At 39.3% G+C, this 16072-nt stretch overlaps 1 protein-coding gene across 12 annotated transcripts in view; it reads left to right on the top strand.

Moving 5' to 3' along the window:
* Positions 1-16072, top strand: part of CTNND2 (catenin delta 2) — a 632676-nt gene that overhangs the window by 388883 nt on the left and 227721 nt on the right. For all 12 annotated transcript variants that reach the window (XR_010432020.1, XM_064661566.1, XM_064661477.1 and 9 more), the window contains one exon: positions 531-725. Coding sequence is in view for 11 of the 12 variants with exons in the window: in XM_064661566.1 (XP_064517636.1) it covers positions 531-725 (195 nt within the window). In the remaining variant the exon portion in view is untranslated. The remainder of the gene's footprint in view (positions 1-530; positions 726-16072) is intronic.

The raw sequence follows: 16072 nt of genomic DNA, 5'->3' as shown, positions 1-16072 counted from the left end.
AAAACTACATCTATTTATCAACTTCAGCTTATTTCATTTGTAGATCTTCAGATCTGGGCATTACATATGAAACTAGTTCTGACTGCTGCTCCTCTTTTCTCCCCACCCTCCTACCTCCCCCAATCCTGTTTCTTCTGCGGACCCGTTTAGTTGAGGGCATATTTGTGTTGCGTAACTTTTGCTTTTCTAGGTTGGGGAGGTTTTTTTTGCCTTTTTTGAGAGGCAATGGTAGTTTTTTTGGTCTCTGTTTAAGAAGAGATGGTATCATGTTATCTATCTCACCAAAATATCTAGTCACTTTGGAAGAAATGAGATTTTGGTGTAGATGCAGACAGCTGGATAAGGAAACTAAAGTGATTTAAGTGGAGCTGTTGCTACCCTTGCATGCTGTTTCTATTTGAATGTTGAAAACACTTATTTCTTAGTCTTGCTTGGGGCTATTTTTGTGTTTAAATGCTACTTTCAAGTAAACTTTTAACACTGTCACTTATTTTTTCTCTCTTAAATATCTCTTATAAATCTATTTGCAGCTGGGTCTCGGGCATCTTACAGCAGCCAGCACAGCCACCTTGGCTCCGAGTTAAGGGCACTGCAGTCTCCAGAACACCATATAGACCCTATTTACGAAGACAGAGTTTATCAGAAGCCCCCTATGAGGAGTCTCAGCCAGAGTCAGGGGGACCCTCTGCAACCAGCACACACAGGCACATATCGCACTAGTACAGGTAAGTGGATGTAACTTGTATGTGTCTTCTATGACATATATGTTTTTCTTCAATACTAACTTCTTCTCTTTCTGATGTGCTAGCTGAATATATTATGTGCATGCCAGTCAAATAAAATACCTTTTGCAGATGGCAGCTATCAATAGAGCCCCAAATACGCGCACAAAACGGAGAAATACTAAATGTGCTATATGTACAGTCAGTTAACCTCATTTGGGGAGGGGGCTTACTCCTAAGGAGAGAAAATATTTCTATTAATCTGGTATTGTCTCTGAAGAAATTGCTGAGGTTTTTTTGTTTACAAAGGTATTTTGTGTGTTACAAAGGGACAGCAAAGTTTCTTTCCACATGAAGCTAAAGGATTGGTCACTTGCTTTCAAAGTAAATCATAAGCAAATGTTCTTCCTCTCTCCTACAGAGATATGGTTAGGTATAGGACACGGACATAAAATTGAAGTATAATAAAAGGAAAAGCTGTTAGCATCACTGGTTATCCATAAATAGTGATTGTCTCTGAAATACATTGGTGTACAAGTCCTACTTGCAGAATATCCTCTCAACCAAATGAAATACAGCTGTATGGTGGAACCCATAAATAGATCACAAATCAACAGGGATATTTATGGCATTTAATGCACAAAATAATTAGAGTACATAAATGCTACAGCCAAAATAACCTGAAGCAGATGTAGAAAGAACTTGCTATAGGAATTGTAATTATTTCCAGTGTTTTATCTTTGCTTTGTTGATTAAAGAGGGAAGATTATGTCCATTCTCAGGTCACTCTTATTTTCATCAAAAAAAGGTTAAGTGCACTTTTTGGAGCAAGATACTTTGCTTTCTTTTAAAGCTTTTTTTTTCTTTAACTTTTTTTTTTTAAACCCATTTCTTCAAGGGCAAAACTGGCAGTTCTTGTGTGTCCAAAAATTCCTATTGCTTTACGCAAGTTTTGGGCATTCAGAATACAAGAGAAAATCCTTAAAAGGAAGGTTTTCCACATAATTTTCTAGTTAAATATCTGTACAGCTTTATACTTTCTGAAGAAAACCATTACACCATTTCTTTCCTGTTAAAGAAACTACCATAGCCTATGTTTTATGTAGAGTTATATATGTATAAGAGAAAAGATTACTGTTCTTTGCATGAAGGGGACAAGAGCTCTGCCTAAATCACTGAGCAGAGGAGCCAGGGGTAGAGATTGAAGCTGCTGTTTATATTGAACTTTAGGCTTCCTGTTCCACATGCGGCTCATTGCAGATATGTCTCCTTCCCAGACATACCCTGAAGAGAGTTTCTTGTTTTGCTTGCAAAATATCCCTTGATTCTCTGTGCTGAAGTAGCAGGCTGTCTTGTGACTGTAATCTTCACAACACCCCCTTAAGGAAGGAAACCCTGTCAACATAGATAACAATTATAGTGAATTAAACTGGGATGCAGGATGTTACTTAGTAATACCTGAAGATGGGGTTTCAGAAGGAAGAGGAAAAACTAAAAAAAAAATATACTGATTAGGGTAGCAGAAACATGCCTTGTGAAGGTAAATTTTGTTTTGCAGTTTGGGATATGGATTTGAGCATTGCTTCAGGCTCATTCTGAAGAATGACCCCATCAGTCCAGCTTTATGTCGGCTTGATCCTCCCTCACTTTCCCCACTGCACCCCTATCAACAGGGTCAGGGGAAATAAAAGAAGATGGATGTGTGCCAGGCCACTTATTCTGTTGCTCTGTCAGTAGCTGTCAGCTGCAGATGCTGTCAGCCTTTCACACAACCAGGCTGAAGAACTGTCAGTGCTCAGAGGGAATTTTGAGCTGGATTGGATCAGCTCTCAGACTCCTGTGTCTACCGCAAATGCCAGTAGGAACATATCCCTTCTGATGGAGACTATACAATGTTTTTCGAAATAGCAGAAAGAGGGGGAAGAAGTTCAACTGAAGTTTGCTCATAAAACTTTTTTTTTCCTTCATTGTGTTAAGTGTGTTTTTTTTTATTGTAGGACAAATAGCTATTTGTCTTGCCTATTTGGTCAAGATATGAGGGATGTAAATTGCTATGTACTCCATGAAGATAAGTGCCAGAGCTTCATGGCCTGTGTCTTCTGCGTGCATGAGTCATGGCGGGCGGGGAGCTTCAAGGCTTCACTGTGGTCCTTTGTAGACTATAGTTCACATCCTTTGTTTATCAGAACAGTAGCTTTAATCATGAAGATGGTGCATGCTTTTTCACATCTGATGGAAGAAAAAAAGGGAAAGCAACCCTAGTCTGAAGACTTTGTCCAAAGTCTGGATTTTTTTGTCTGCAGCCAAGGCTGCCCATTAGAAATAAAAATTGCGCTGATTATACCTGACCATCATTTATTTTTATTGATTTCTCTGTGGGGGTTTTGTTGTTGGTTTTTTTTGAGTTTTTTGTTTATTTGTTTTTGTTTGTTTGTATTTGTTTATTTTTTTAAGAACATTCTTCCTGAATTTGAAAATTTCACTTAATTTAGAAGAATAAGTTACCAAGAATGGTCACTCAGTATAGACATCACCTCCTTCTCTTTTGTGAGGCCTTAAGTACTTACTACATTCAGGAATGTTTACAGAACTAAGGATAAAGCCCCCTCAAGAGTTTTTCATCTTCTATGTGAATCAACATTCAGTAAACAAAATTCAATAAGCTATAATTTCCCTATGGGGTAAACTAAATTAAGCTTGTTCTATATACTCACTGGTTTTTGGGTGATTGAACTTTTGTATTTTTTTTGTATTTCACTTGTGAATGACGAGGATAGTTTTACACTTCTACACAGTAGAAGGTACAAAGTAGTAGGAACTTTCTGAAAATCTCCCTTACTGGCATAACTTTATGAAGAATTAATCCTGTCCCTATCTAGAGTCACCGAATTATTTGGGTTGGAATGGACCTTGACAATCATCATATTGCAACCCCCCTGCCATGGGCAGGGGACTTTCCACTAGATGAGGTTACTCAGAGCCCCATCCAGCCTGGTCTTGAATACCTCCAGAGATGGGAAGTCCACAGTACCTCTGGACAACCTGTTCCAGTGTCTCACCACCCTGATGGTACAGAATTTCTTCCTAATATCTAATCTAAACCTGTCCTCCTTCAGTTTGAAGCCATTTCCCCTTGTCCTGTCACTACAGGCCCTTGTGAAAAGTCCCTCTCCAGCTTTCTTGTAGGCTCTCTTTAGGTACTGGGGGATGCTATAAGGTCTCCCTGGAGCCTGCTCTTCTCCAGGCTCTCAGCTTTTTGTAATATAAGGGTTCTCCATCCCTCTGATCATCTCTTTGTGGCCCTCCTCTGTACTCATTCCAACACCCTGTGCTGAGAACCTCAGAGCTGGATGCAGTACTCCGGGAGGGGTCTCACCAGAGCAGAGTAGGGGGTCAGAATTGCCTCCCTCACCCTGCTGACCATGCTGCTTTTGATGCAACCCAGGACACAGTTGGCTTTCTGGGCTGCAAGTGCACATTGGTGGCTCATGTTGAGGTTTTTGTCAACAACCAAGTCCTCCTCCCCAGGACTAGTCTCAATCCATTCTTGACCCAGTCTATACTAGTGGTGTAAAATATAACTAGGTGTGTTACTATCATGCTGTCTAAGCTAAAAATAATCTTTCAAATTTGACAGCAGTAGCTGCAAAGGCTTTTTTGGTTGGTAGCTTTTACTTAACAATCCCTTTTGGTCTTCAAAGGGTAATGCATTCTCTCATATAAGAAATACCGGCCCAAACGTCTGCACTAAAAGTAGCAATAAATGTGAAATTCTACTTTTGAAATAGGAATTCTCAAACGATGTGCTTGGAGGGAGTACTCAAACACAGTAAAAGTAACAAATTAATTTACTTACTGAATAGCAACTCATAACTTGTATTTGTAACCCAACTAAATAACACTAATAATTTTTGTTCACACAGGTTCATTACTTATTTTCCTCATAAGCCTAAAGGCCTTGAATTATTAACTTAGTAGATATAAGCTTATATGATGGGATGTTTACATGAAGACTGCTGGAATTTGAAGAAGGCTATTAATTAAGAGGGAGGAAGAGTTGCCTTTCAGCCAGAGTGGGACACGGAATTGATGATTGCTTGCTTATTTGCAGAAGTAGAAGTTTGGTCTAGGGGTTTAGTCCATAGTTATTGATGTTTAATTCACATCCATCAGGGACCATGCTTGTGGCAGGGGCACTCCTGCAGCACTTGTTTTGCTACCTTCAAAGCTGCCCAATGTCCCTGTGTGCGTAGGCAGTTGCCAGGCCACCCTCCATCTTCTCTCTGCTCCTTCAGACCAGGTCTCCCCAGGATTCCTCCCACTGATGCTTGAGTGGTTCCACCAATGCACCACCACTTCTGAAGCTGTCTGGTACCAAAAGCTGTGCTTCCATAGGCTGCACCACCTCTTGTGCACCATGGCAGAGAGTGCTGATCCAGGAGAAGAGGCCTGTGAAATTTGGAATGGCAGGTGCAAACCAGAAAAGTCTCTTTGTGAGCTGGGTTTCTGTGCAGAGTGAGAATTCTGACAGGAGAGCAGTGAACAGCCAAGTGGTCTCCTTTTCAAAGGAAAAAGTTATCTATTGCTCCTGACTGTAGTTTCTGTTTAAGCACTTGGCAGTGGCAGGGAAAAACTCAGTATGTCATTGTCCTGTGATGCAGCTCAGGAAAAACTACTGAGGGTGAGAATTACCATTCTGTTTCTGGACAGGTGCTGTCCTCCTCTTCTCCACCTTCCTTTCCACTCCTGCCTTGTACTTCATTTGCTGAAGGAAAAGAGTCTGCACTGAGGGATGCCTTATGTCAAGCACTGCTCCTAGTAATGTCTTTCTCCTGTAAAACTGTATCTTGCTTTAGTAGGGAAGGAGCTGTGTTTGCTTCTGGAGTCCAGTCTTTTGCAATGGATTAGGTGCTACTGGAGGGATGGGAAGAGGACCGAGATGACCATGGTAGTGTTTGCTGCTTCATCCTTGCTGCACTTGGCCTGGGCTTTTGCCGCCTTTGAAGTTAAACAGTGTTTAAGGAGAAGGTATAGGAGGAAACCTATAAAGAAGACAGAAGTTCTCTATCAGCCGACACCTCAGGAAGTCTTCCATCATCCCCATATCACCATTGGCCAATCAGAGCTCAAATCAGTCCAGCAGTTCAATTACCTAGGTAGCTTCATCTCCTCAGATGATAAGATTGATGGAGAGATAGACAACAGGTTAGCAAAGGCATATAGTGCTTTCGGAAAGCTTCATAAAAGAGTTTGGCGAGATAAACACTTGAAGAAAAGTACCAAGATCAGTGTTTACAGAGCCATAGTGCTGTCTGCTCTCTTATATGGATCTGAATCATGGGTCATCTACCGCCACCACCTGCGACTCCTAGAACGCTTCCATCAACGCTGTCTCCGTACAATCCTAAACAACCACTGGTCAGATTATGTGACCAATACATCTGTTCTAGAACAAGCAGCAGTCACAAGCATTGAGGCCATGTTGCTGAGAACAAAGCTGCACTGGGCAGGGCACGTCTCCAGGATGAAGGACCACCGCCTCCCTAAGATCTTGCTTTATGGTGAACTTGCCACCGGCTGCCACAAGAGAGGAGCCCCAAAGAAAAGATACAAGGACTCCCTGAAACAACATCTCGGCCTCGGCCATATTGATCACCATAACTGGTCTACTCTGGCCTCTAATCGGGAGGTCTGGAGACACACCATCTATAACGCAGCTGATGCTTTTGAGAAAGCACGCAGGATCACTCTTGAGGAGAAAAGACAATGCAGAAAGAATTGTGTCTTGCAGAATATACCACCTAAGGAGTCTTTCTGCTGTGCCTTTTGTAACCGGACGTGCCTGTCTTGTATTGGCCTTATTAGCCACCAGCGTGCTTGTAACAAATGTGGATAGAGCCCTTCTCAAATCTTTGTTCGCAAAGCCCAGGCCATGATGATGATGATAGGAGGAAACCTGATGTTCCTTCTTTTGTCACAGAGCTGATGGCTTTCTCACAACATGACTGAGCCACCTTATTGTTCCATCTGATGAGGTGCCTCTGGTAAGGATCAGGTCTCTATTCTAATGACCTAAAGGAGAAGTAGAGAGGGAGAAGTCAACCCCCCCATTTTTCTGCTCCCTCAGGCAGGAACAGCCCATGCAAAACTGACTGCATTCTTGGCTTGTTTGGGCTTGTTTTTTTGGAGGAAGGGGAGGTTGCTAGTTTGTTTCTTGTGGCTGTTCAAATAGCTTTGACCTGCTCCTTTCCTCGTTTGCATTGCACAAGTGAAGCAGGACAGTCCCACCTCTTTGGTGTCAGTGCAAGATTCTCAGAGCCAGATTCACGTGCCATTTGTCCCCACTCCTTGCGGGCTCCCCTCCCTGTGGGAAAGGCTGGACCTGTTCAAATGTCCATCTCATTGACCTGGTAGACAGAAGTCTGGCATTGTGAAGTTGCTTCTGGAAAGCTGCACTGGTCACCATCTCCTTGCCTCTGTCCTGCCTTCCCTCTGCAGCTGGCATGGTGGGACAGAGACCTGGCCTTGCTTAGGGAGGGAGTGCTGCTCAGCTGCCCAACAGCCTTGCCTTGCTGGTAGTCTGTGGAAACAGTAACTGCTGAGTAAGCCTAAGTAATTTTTTTAACAGATTTTACAGCAAGGATGGAGAAGGGTATTGCATGGGCTGCTTAATGCTGCTTTTAAATACCAAAGAACTTGATTTGCTGCATGTTTTTTATGTTGGTCCAGCTTAGCCTTTCTTTGATTCTCAACATTTTGTCATGTCTCTCAACTCCTTTGTTGCCCTGTACAAAAGGAGCCTGGGGCTACAAAGGGTGCATGAATTGAGCCAAAGTACATAATCTTCAAAGACTGTAAATATTTGTCTTAATATGTAATAAAGTAGTGGATATACTTGATATTTTTAGAAGTCACTATTTCAATGTGAAGATTTTTTTCATATTGGGAAGCAATTTTCCAATATTTGAAAATTTGCCATATGAAAAAAGATGTCTGAATCCTGTAGAGCGATCTACTCTTCTTTCAAGAGTAATTAAGTCTACTTTATTGCGGTAGTGTGGTATAACAAACTGATAGTTGTTTTCTGTGTCTGTTTTTACAGATAAACTATTCTTTTACCATTTTTAAAGCTTTAAACCTTAATCTTTTAACCTTTTAAGTTTGTTGGTTTTTTTTAAATGGTTATGAAGTTGTTTAAAACAGCATGATAGAATCACAGAATAGTTTGTATTGGAGGGGACCTCCAAAGATTATGTAATCCAACCCTCCTGCAATAGACATGGACATCTTGAACCAAACTAGGTTGCTCAGAGCCCCAACCTGACCCTGAATGTTTTCAGGAATGAGGTATCTGCCACCTCTCTGGGCAACCTGTTCCAGTGCCTCACCACCTTCATTGTAAAAAACAGCTTCCTTATATCTAGACTCTTTTAGTTTAAAACCATTACCCCTTGTCTTATCACAAGAGACCGTGCTAAAAAGTCCCTCAGCAGCTTTCTTGCAGATCCCCTTCAGTTACTCTTTCAAGCTTTCTCTTCACCAGGCTGAACAATCCCACTTTCTTAGCCTTTTCTAGTAGATGAGGTGCTCCAACCCTCTTATCATCTCTGTGGCCCTCCTCTGGACCACCTCTAACAGGTCTACATCTTTCTTGTGATGAGCTGACCACAGCACTCCAGGTGGGGTCTCACCAGAGCAGAGCAGAGGGGCAGAATCACCTTGCTCAACCTGCTGCCCATGCTGCTTTTGATGCAGTCCAGGATACAATTGACTTTCTGGGCTGTGAGTGCACATTACTGTGTCATGTCCGACCTCTCATCCACCAGCACCCCCAGGTCCTTCCTGGGGGTCTGCTCTCAATTCCTTCATCCCCCAATCTCTATTGATACTAAGAGTTTTTTGCATCTTGCACTTGGTACTCAGTATTCAGCTGATAGCTTAAACAAATATGAGTGGGGGTTTTTTGAACATTACTTGGAGACATATCTTTTTAATAGTCAATTACAATACCTTTTAGCAAGCAGTCCCTTGGTAAGTTGTTTGCTTTTAGCTATTTCAAATCACTGAAGTTGTCTGTGATTTAAACATGCTGAAAAAAATTTAGAAAATTGCCACAGCATGAAATGAAATGAGACTATGTAAAATGACACTGCGGGTCTGCAATTTCAGTGTCATGGCAAATCACATACAGACAGCTTAGATCACAGCTTTCTGCACCTGAAAGGTGTGCAAACATAACTTCAGTTTTGGGAGTCAGACTCTCGAGTTTGATCCTTGCGCATCACTAGTGACAGGTTCCACAGGGTAGTTTGTATCCCAGCTGCCGTACAGTTATCTCATCCTTTCTCAGGTTGTGTTAAGTATTACTTTTCAGCATAGAACTGGAATTTAGTTAACCAGATGCAATTTCATAGACTTCAGGAATCTTTAGGGGTTTAGAGGAAATAAAAAACCTCCTGCATGCAAGCGGTTAGTTGTTGTCAGGTTCTTACAGGGAGCATCAATGAGTATGTTGGTATAGTATTAATTCAGTTTCAGAATGGCATCTAGCTACTAATGAAAAGTTGCCTGTTACATGCTAGTTCCCGCATTACAAATAACTAATTTAAAAATAAAAAGGGAACCTTGGTTTCAAATACATTTTTGTCTCTAAAATTGTCACTTCAGGCAAAAAGAGGAGCAACAGAAAAATCAGCTTTAACTTGCCCGGTTTGGATTAAACCCTTTGTCCTTTATACTGCTTCTCAAATCTGTATTTAGTTGTTGTTCATTGTGGAACTGCAAGAGTTAGGTTATAAATACCAAATATTGCTTCTTTCTGCTTAGATTGTGGTTGGGGGACAGGTTTACTTGTTTGGTTTGTTTCGTTTTGTCACAAGCTGTTGTGCCGTGCACGGATGTAGTGTGATGGCACAGCTGCAGATTGATTGAGGATCATGCTGATAAATCACACAGCATGGAGTTCTGGCTATAGGACATAATGTTTTCAGAGAAATTAAAAAGAAAAACTATTCCTACCACTGCATCTCTATCAGTTTGGTAATGTTGTGATAATAGACCTGTATTCCTAACTGACATCCACTTGATAACATTGCTTTGGGAGAGAGAATTATAGGAAGCAAGCAGGGAACAAATCTTCAGTACCAAGTAAATTGAGCAGAAAATACCTTAGTGATTTGCATAAAGAATAACAAATCACCTCAAAGCAATACAAAGTCATAATCCCATTTCATTTGACAGATCCAGGGTGTCTAACCTGTGTTTTATTCTTGCATATATGTTTTAAGTGATTTTTTTTTCCAGGTATAGTATCATCATCTTTCTTGAGAAAGAATATTTTTATTTATTTCCTTCCTATTAAAATTTTGGCAGGAGTATAACAAAATACATTGTTTTCAACTTCAGTGATATCCAGTGGAAAAGAATGGAAAGGAAGGGAAGTGGCAGGAGGTCAGAACTGAGCAAAAGCACCTTTTGTAATCTGTAAGCAATATCCCTGTATTGGGATTGCATTTCTCCAAGTAAGATATTTGTAGTTTCAAAGTGCTGAGCCTATGATTGGATTCCATAGAGGAATTGTACCCATCTGAAGACAGATGAGATTTCATCACTCTGAATAGAAACTTTTTGAAATGGTCAGTATCCATAGCCTCCTTCCTCTGTCCCATGACCAGGATACCTCCAGAGGCTTGTGTTTTGTTCTGTATTTTCTAATTCTCCTTTTTTTAATAGAAGAATGACTTTGGATCACATCTCAGTATTTCTCAGGTGTCCCTTGACTTTTGCCTACTATTGAGGGAGAACTGTATAAAATCTTACTCAGGGAAGTACCTACTCTATAAATCTCATCTACCACTGTTGTGAAAATACAGTGTTTGTGCCAGAAACTGTAGGTTTATTTATCATCTATTTACTGTACAAGCGTAGTCTCCATTTAAAGCCTCGTCACATTAGATTTTAGTGATACAGGACATCTATTCTCATTTATGTACTTCAGTGTTGCATAGAAATGCAAGGTTGTCATTCATGAAATAAAAAGCAATTCAAACATCTTTCATAAATCTCCTTCTTGTAGATTTTTGCTGAACAAAAACACTGTGTCTGAGGTAACTACTCAGTAACGTCTTTAAGATGACTAAAGCTTTTGTTAGAGGATCATTCCTTCTGCACTATTAAAAAAAAAAAAGGCACTCTTAAAAATCACCAGCCCATTATTTATTCATTTTTTTTACTCAAGCTGTAATCTTTTTTTTATATAGATAAGACTGTCTACTTTTAGAGCTCTTCCTTTGTTGTAATTTCAGCAGTGTACATGTAGTTTTTGTAAGTACATGTATTCAATGATACTAGTTTTTACTTAGATGGGTCCAACAACTTTTAAACTATCATTTGCAAAAGTTAGGTTAATGGTTAAGGTGTACATATCGCATGGTCTGGCACTGGAACACAAATGTTATTACCTTAATAATAAAATAACTGTCTATTCCAGAGTGGAAACTACTAATTAAAATAACTGAAGTTCAGTAAAGTGTTCTAAGAAATAACAGTTAATGGCCACTTTATTACTTAGGATTATACTGTACTAAATAAGAAGTCAAAATCTGAAGGAGAAGACATCCATGTGCTTGATGGCCTGATGGCTGCATGATGCAGTGCAGGCTGTTAGTCTGTTATTGTCTTATAGTATTTATACATCTTCTTATATATTAATTGTGATTTTCATCCATGTGTTCAGTTTTATGCCAGCCAGATGGATAGGAGACTCCTAACAGGGATTTTGAGAGAAGGGGATTTAGGAGTGAAAACAGACATTTAGTTGCAGTAGGCTGGTCTGTGCTCAGTACTGTGGTCTGTGTGGTTTTGCTGTCATTGGGTTATTTTGTCCCATGCACAGACTGTGATACCATGTAGTACTACAAAGAGGAAGAAGGTGATGTATATGTCTTGTATAGTACCATTGCTCAGGGATGACTTTTATCTCTAGTGGGGAAATTTGCATGATGAATTTTGGTATCTCAAATCCTGAAAGGGCTGTTGCTTTTAAAGACGGTGGCAATTGTTGATTTCTCTGTTTAAATGCTCATGTAACAAATGAATTAAACTGCATGTTCTCCCCAAACTGAGAGATGCAACTCAGAGAAAGAAGACACAGTCTGAGAAAAGATCTTGGCAATAACACCTTCAGCAGCTGAAGCTGACATCCGATTATCACATTATGTGTATGCACCATTTTTTTTTTTTTTGTGCAGCATCGCAGGCAGCATCACTGAAACATGCTAGAAGCTGAGCCTCAGAATGAAAGTTGCATATCTTGGTGAAATTAAAATCTGGCAGATTTAAAATGCAGTCAGTTCCTGGAGGTGGAAAAGGAGTATTATATTTTTTAATACTGCTAGCTTAAAAAATGAGGCTTCTCCCCTGTTTGGTTGTAAACAAGGAAGTCACTCCAGCCTGGAGTTGGAAATCTGAAATACTATGTAGTTGCTTTGGCAATTCTAATATCTGCATAAAACCCACGGTGTCCCCTTGTACTATATGGATTTTTAAATTATGCTTTAGCTATACATGTTTTTGAGATACAGCTTTTGAGATACGGGCTGTGTACCATGATGGACATCCTGTAACTCTAGAACCTGATGGTGCAGGATGACTGAAGGGAAGGATGTAGAACTGGAGAAGGTTATGGTTGTGGGGATGCAAGATTGGGCACAGCAGTGAAGTCTTGTGACAAACCTGGCTGGGGAAGAGACTACATTCAAATTTTGACTTTAGTTTCACAGAAGTCACATTAAACACTGCTGCAAAATAAACTTGGATTGGAACTCGTTCATCTCAGGCACTATATCTAATTAGCTGATATACAAGTTCCTAAGATACAAATTCTGTCATCATTGCTGCTCGCTGAACTACTTATCTACCTATTTCTGCATTAAAATTTGCTTAGAGGTACAAAAATCCTATAGATGACTTCATTCATAAGGTATGCATTTTCTTCCATTGTCAAGCCTGGTAGAACCAAGTGATTTCAGATTGGCATCAGCTGATCAGATATTTGAAACCATAAATAAAATAATTAGTAGTAAAGAAATGCCAAGTCTAAATTGGTGATTAAGAAAATTATTCCATATAGTGAGGGCTAGCCAATGGCAGTTATACATCTTCCCCAAATAGAAGGTGGGGGCAGTAAAATAAAAGAGAGAGAGAGAGCTTTCCTTCAATAAAAGATACGTATGTCAAACAAAAAATTAATGTGAAAAGGAGACTAACATACAATGTGAGAATATGCAAACTGAAGTGGAACAATACAGGCAAGAGGAGCCTTCAAAGTGACCTGATAACAGCTGTTCTGTAAACAGAGGAGAAGCTCAGAAACCAAGGAAGGTTCAACTGATTCTTTCTGCATTATAGAAAAACATCAGTTTCTAAGCAAAGGAATGTTCAGCCTTATTGTTACAATTAGTGTTAGATCTAAAGAACACTCTTAGAAAATGGAAATGAAAGGATACATCAATGCAGTAGCAACTTCAGTTCTTCAGTTTTCAAAGACTGTCAGGTTTTGCATTGTAAGTAGAATTATTGAACATGACAATATGGAGAGCACAAGTGATGTGTTCTTGCATTCTCTGAAGCAAGGAGTTTTCCTCCCACAAAACAGTGGCATGTAGATATTGCAATGGTCAGGAGATGATTTTAAGATTTTTGAAAGAATCAAATAGCAAATGGTTAAAAATTCATTATTGGGATGTACACTTACTTTGAATATGTTTATGACCTTCATTAGGTTAATACTTTTCAGCTGCTGCAGTAGCAATGAACCTATTAACTAATTCGGAGATGCTCTGAGTATTTCCCATAGAAGTAATAGTGTAGCAGCTAAACAGCTACCTCTGGTTTTGGAGATGGGATGGGAAAGTGTGAAAAACCCAAATCGCCTGTGGTGGCATCTGGTAGGCACAGGGATGTTGCCTTAATAAAAAAGGCTTTCTTTTCACCATGTCATGAAAACATCTGGTGATAAAAATATTACTGAACATCTTGAAACAGCTTGTAGACAAACTAATTACAAGTAGGTGTAACAGTCAGGTACAACCAGTACTTGAGGAAATTGTGACTAACATGTTCGTGAGTGGAAAAGAGACCTTTTTGGCTATATACCACGCTGTTCAGTATCAATTTCTTTGGTCTGCCTGCATTTCCACTGTACAGCATGTTATGTTCCCTTAAAAATCCATGCCTGGTACAGCAGGGAGACCCGTGATTTGCCATGGCCAGCTGTTGAAGGCACTGAGCTGACCATGGCAGATCAGAATGGAGGGAAGGAGCTTGTCTTTCCTCTGATTTACACAAAATATGAGCATGTGGAGAAATCTGGAGCCAGTGAAAAGAATTAGGCAGAACAATCCTGGAAACCCTAAATGGTAGATCTGTGGAAAGCATAGGCAGGCTGGATGGGGAAGAGCCCATCTCATGAAGATGCAAGATTTGCTGACAGATTCTTTTTATTTGTCTCTGGCTAAGAATTGTGAGACTGAAGTTTTGATTGCAAGATGGACTAAATAGGACAAAATAAAGAGTTCAGGGAAGTGAGGGAGGAGCAAATGGAAAATGAGAAACAGAAAGTTTTGGTAATTTTGATGGTGTTTTTTTCCCATTTCAAATACAAGAAATCGTGTAGTAAAGTTGTCAGCCTACACAGAACTCTGTGGTGCTGGTATTTGCATAAGGTCCTGAGTATTTGAGATCTAAATTGGAGCCTTGTATCTTAAAATCCTGTAGTGTTGACTGTTTTTTGTTTTGCTCTTGGTTTGCATGTCTGAAGTACAAAATTCCTTGTGTGTGTGTACTTTGACTAGAGGATACGATAGTACCTTCATAAAATCTTAACAACCTTCAAGGTAGTTACTAATATCAATTATGGTTTTTCCTTCTTTCATTAAATATTTTGTTTCCCTCAACCATATATTTCTCTTAAATTTTATTCCCTTGTGGGAAAAGCACTTGTGGAAAAGTGCTTCTAAAAGTAACTGCTAAGCAAATTTATTATAATTATTATTATTAATAATAATTGTGTTATTATTACATGTAATGTTATTATTGCATGTAATGTAATAATGTTATTATTACATGTAATACCATACATCTTGAACAGTGTTAAACTTGACTATTTGTTCTTATAACTTTGGATTGCCCTTTCTAATCTATTTTGTTAAACTTCTATTGCAAGAAAGCTGGTGCATGCTTTAAAACACTCCAACATTTTGAGGTAAAGTGTTTGTATCCTCCAAACTTGATGAGTTTTTTCTTAATTGATACAGAATTCACTGTGTTATTTTTATGGTGTATTAGATGGGAAAAGTATCTGTTCTATAAACCTTTCTATAGTTTTGCTACCAACAGAATTTGTACAATTAATGAATTCATAGAGGGATGATGGACATACCTTGCACTGAAAAGACATCTTACTGGGATCCAATTTTCAACTTTCGTGTGAGAGTATAAGTTAACTGCAGGTGCAAATCACTGAAGAAAAAAAATAAAGGGAAAAAATAATTTTGAAATCTGTATGAAAGACCCTAGGAGAAGGTTAATACAAGAACTGAATGTCTAATATCAGATAAGAAGAGGAAAAATTTACAAGGTGATATCCGCGGATCAAACAGAGGCAACAGCCGATGTAGTAAGATAATTCTTATAAATGACTTTATCCTTTCTGAACGTCTGACTGTTCTTATCTTAACTGGACAAAATGCCCTCTGACTTCTAGAAGTGTGAACTTTTTAGCAGTTCTTATATAAGTTTAAGAGAACCATGAGGAGGGCATATATCAGGTCTTTGGAGGGTTTTCATTATAGTTAACAAGGGCTTTTTATTCTCTTTGGCAAAGATTTGTAACATACTAAGTGTGTAGCACACCAGATGCTCCATTTGTTGAGGATGTGATTTTCAAGTCAGAATAGTGAGGGGCTGAGAGGATCCAATATCTTTGAGGTATTAATGACATGCCAAACTGATGACTTTGCTTCAGTTTTACTTGTATAAAAATGTCTGCTAAAGCGTAACCCTTCTACTATAGTTAAAGGTAAGTGGCTGTAGTCAAATTAGATATAGAAGTTATTCTAAAGTATTAGTTGTTTGAGGTTTTTTGTTTTTCTTTTAATTGATCTGGGTAGCACTGTCCAAACAAGCTTAACTGTGAGTGTTTAAGTCATAGATTTGTTTCATTCTCATGTTCTGAATATGGCACTTCTGTGTTCATTGTGATAAGATTCAAAAGGAAGTAACAGTCTGCTAGGAAGATAATTTGAGAAATGAATCAAAGTGACTCAAGAAGCTTGTAGGTGTTAGGGTGA

This window comes from Pseudopipra pipra, chromosome 1 (genome assembly GCF_036250125.1).
Source record: "Pseudopipra pipra isolate bDixPip1 chromosome 1, bDixPip1.hap1, whole genome shotgun sequence".
Classification (NCBI taxonomy): Eukaryota; Metazoa; Chordata; class Aves; order Passeriformes; family Pipridae; genus Pseudopipra; species Pseudopipra pipra.
Note: the sequence above shows the minus strand (reverse complement) of the source record. Positions and strands in the feature narration are given on the sequence as shown.